Genomic DNA, 2,458 nt, shown 5'->3' on the forward strand with positions numbered 1-2,458 from the left:
CAGCAGCAACAGCAGCAACAGCAGCAACAGCAGCATGTGAATCAATCACACCAGGAACAAGTACACGGGGAACAAGCACAATGGCTACAAGTACACGGGGAACAAGCACAAAAGTATGCAAGCCCCAGTAATGAACAGCTGATATCGGAAATCAAATGCGCAATGAATACACGTAGCCCTTTTTTAGGATTGGGCCTGCAGCAACAGCAACAACAGCAGCGACAGCAGCAGCAGCAACAGCAGCAACAGCAGCAGCAGCAACAGCACCAGGATCAGGCACATTGGCTACAAGCACACACAGAACAAGCACAAAAGTATGCAAGCCCCAGTAGTGAACAGCTGATAGAGGAAATAAAACACAAATGGACATTGAATACACGTCGTCCTTTTTTAGGATTGGGCCTGCAGCAACAGCAGCAACAGCAGCAGCAGCAACAGCAGCTACAGAATGTGCAGCAGCAGCAAGTGAATCAATCACACCAGGAACAAAAGTACCAGGATCAAGCACATTGGCTACAAGTGCAACAGCTACAGGCATACGGGGAACAAGCACACGGGCTACAAGTACACGGGGAACAAACACAAGGGCTACAAGTACACGGGGAACAAGCACAAAGGTTACAAGTACACGGGGAACAAGCACAAAGACTACAAGTACACGGACAGATAAAAGAACATTGGCTGCAAGTACACAGGGAACAATCACAAAGGCTACAAGAACGCGCGGAACTAGAACAAAGGCTATCACAAGCAAACAGGGAACAAGCACATGGGTTACAAGTACACGTGGAACAAGGGCACGGGGAACAAGCACAATGGCCACGAGTACGCCACCTACAGGTACATGTGGAACTAGCACAAAGGCCACACGCAGGCGGGGAACAAGCACAATGGCAAAAAGGACACCAGCTACAAGTACATGTGGAACAAGCACAATGGCCACAAGCAGGCGAGGAACAAGCACAATGGCCACAAGCAGGCGAGGAACAAGCACAATGGCCACAAGCAGGCGAGGAACAAGCACAAAGGCTACAAGTACACGGGTTCACCTCATCGAATCACATGCTTACAGGCGGGCTGTCCGACCCTGGAGGCGTGGCCTCTGCTCTAGGGGGCTTGTCCATGCAACCCTCTTTCTCACCCACCCTTCTCGAGCACCTGCTTAATCCGTCGGTCATGACGCCGAGGAGTATGGGCGGAAACAGCATCAGCATGTCCGGCTCCCAGACCAGCGGCCCCAGTGCCAGCTCTACAGTCAGCAGCCTCGGCTCACAAAGTTCTGTTCCCATGCACCATCTAGACACCAGCCGGAGCACTGTCGGAACCAGCTCCTCCACCATGGACGTGGACTCGTACCCCATGAAGAAAAAGGCAGACGAAGGCAGGAGTAGAACCCAACCGCCACCCAGCCCCGGCCACGGCCCCAGGTCCAGTTCCCTCCACTCCGCTACCACGAGCGACACCGGCTCCGAACCGCTGGATTTCGCCCGCCGCGGCGTGAAAAGATCGCTCTCCAACGCCTCCAGCGACAACAAGCCGTCCACTTCTGGCCTCAACAGGTCAGGCACGGCGGGGCCCAGCACTATCAGTGGCGCCAGTGGCGGACCCAGCCCTTCCGAAGCCAAAGCAAGCCCCAACAGAGACCCGGCCTACTTAGAAAAACGACGCAAAAACAACGAGAGTTGTAGACGGTCGCGCGAGGCGCGGCGCAGCGATAAAGAAGTGTTGGCCCTTACTGTGGCTTCTCTTGAAGAAGAGAACGTGGAGCTGGTTACTCAGCGCTCTCTTCTGAAGACAGAGATTGGCGTGCTCAAACCGCGCGTCTTTCCCCCCGACCAGGACGGTGCAACTGACTGAAATTGTCTTTAGACCATTCCCAAATGGGGGATATTAACATGTTCTTATGCACAGTAGAATTGTAAACTTGCTGATTTATCAATGTCATACTCTTACTCATACTGAGCTGGAACAACATAGGGGGAACTGCTGCTTTTTCTTTCCTCATCCTCACTATCGTCATTTTCCCTCTACTTCTGTTTTGTATGCTTGTCACTCTCTTGTGAACTGCTATTTCCGGGGTGCCTTGATAGTCGAAGAAGACTTTGTGCTGTTGGGGCTAGAGAGGTGTGCATAGTAAGCCTAATTCTCCGTTTGGACTTCTGTTGACATCCACCCCTTGGTGTTCATATAAAACTTATGCAGTTGCAAGCGCCGTAAAACCTTACTAAAACTAAAAGCACCGCGTCTTTGAGAACTAGGCGCGTGCATGCATTCGCTGACTCACCGCCAGCGCACAGCACGGCAAGCAACGCACATGATGTAGTGGAGACTTCTCTTCAGACGGCGAAATGCTTTCTAAATACGTTGTGTGTGTGTGTGAGGGGGGGGGGGGGTGTACTTTTTGGGGCAGCATGTACTTCAAATTCAAATGATATTAACCCCTTAAGCTGAATTGGGG

General features: G+C 52.2%; 1 protein-coding gene across 1 annotated transcript; it reads left to right on the forward strand.

Annotated features, from left to right (window-relative positions):
- Window positions 1–1,176: 1,176 nt before the first annotated feature.
- Window positions 1,177–1,857, forward strand: LOC101849388 (protein giant). Its single transcript, XM_035971276.1, has one exon. The coding sequence runs from the start codon at window positions 1,177–1,179 to the stop codon at window positions 1,855–1,857; it is 681 nt and encodes a 226-aa protein (XP_035827169.1).
- The last annotated feature ends 601 nt before the right edge of the window (window positions 1,858–2,458 follow it).

Source organism: Aplysia californica, unplaced genomic scaffold, assembly GCF_000002075.1.
Source record: "Aplysia californica isolate F4 #8 unplaced genomic scaffold, AplCal3.0 scaffold00409, whole genome shotgun sequence".
Taxonomy (NCBI): domain Eukaryota; kingdom Metazoa; phylum Mollusca; class Gastropoda; order Aplysiida; family Aplysiidae; genus Aplysia; species Aplysia californica.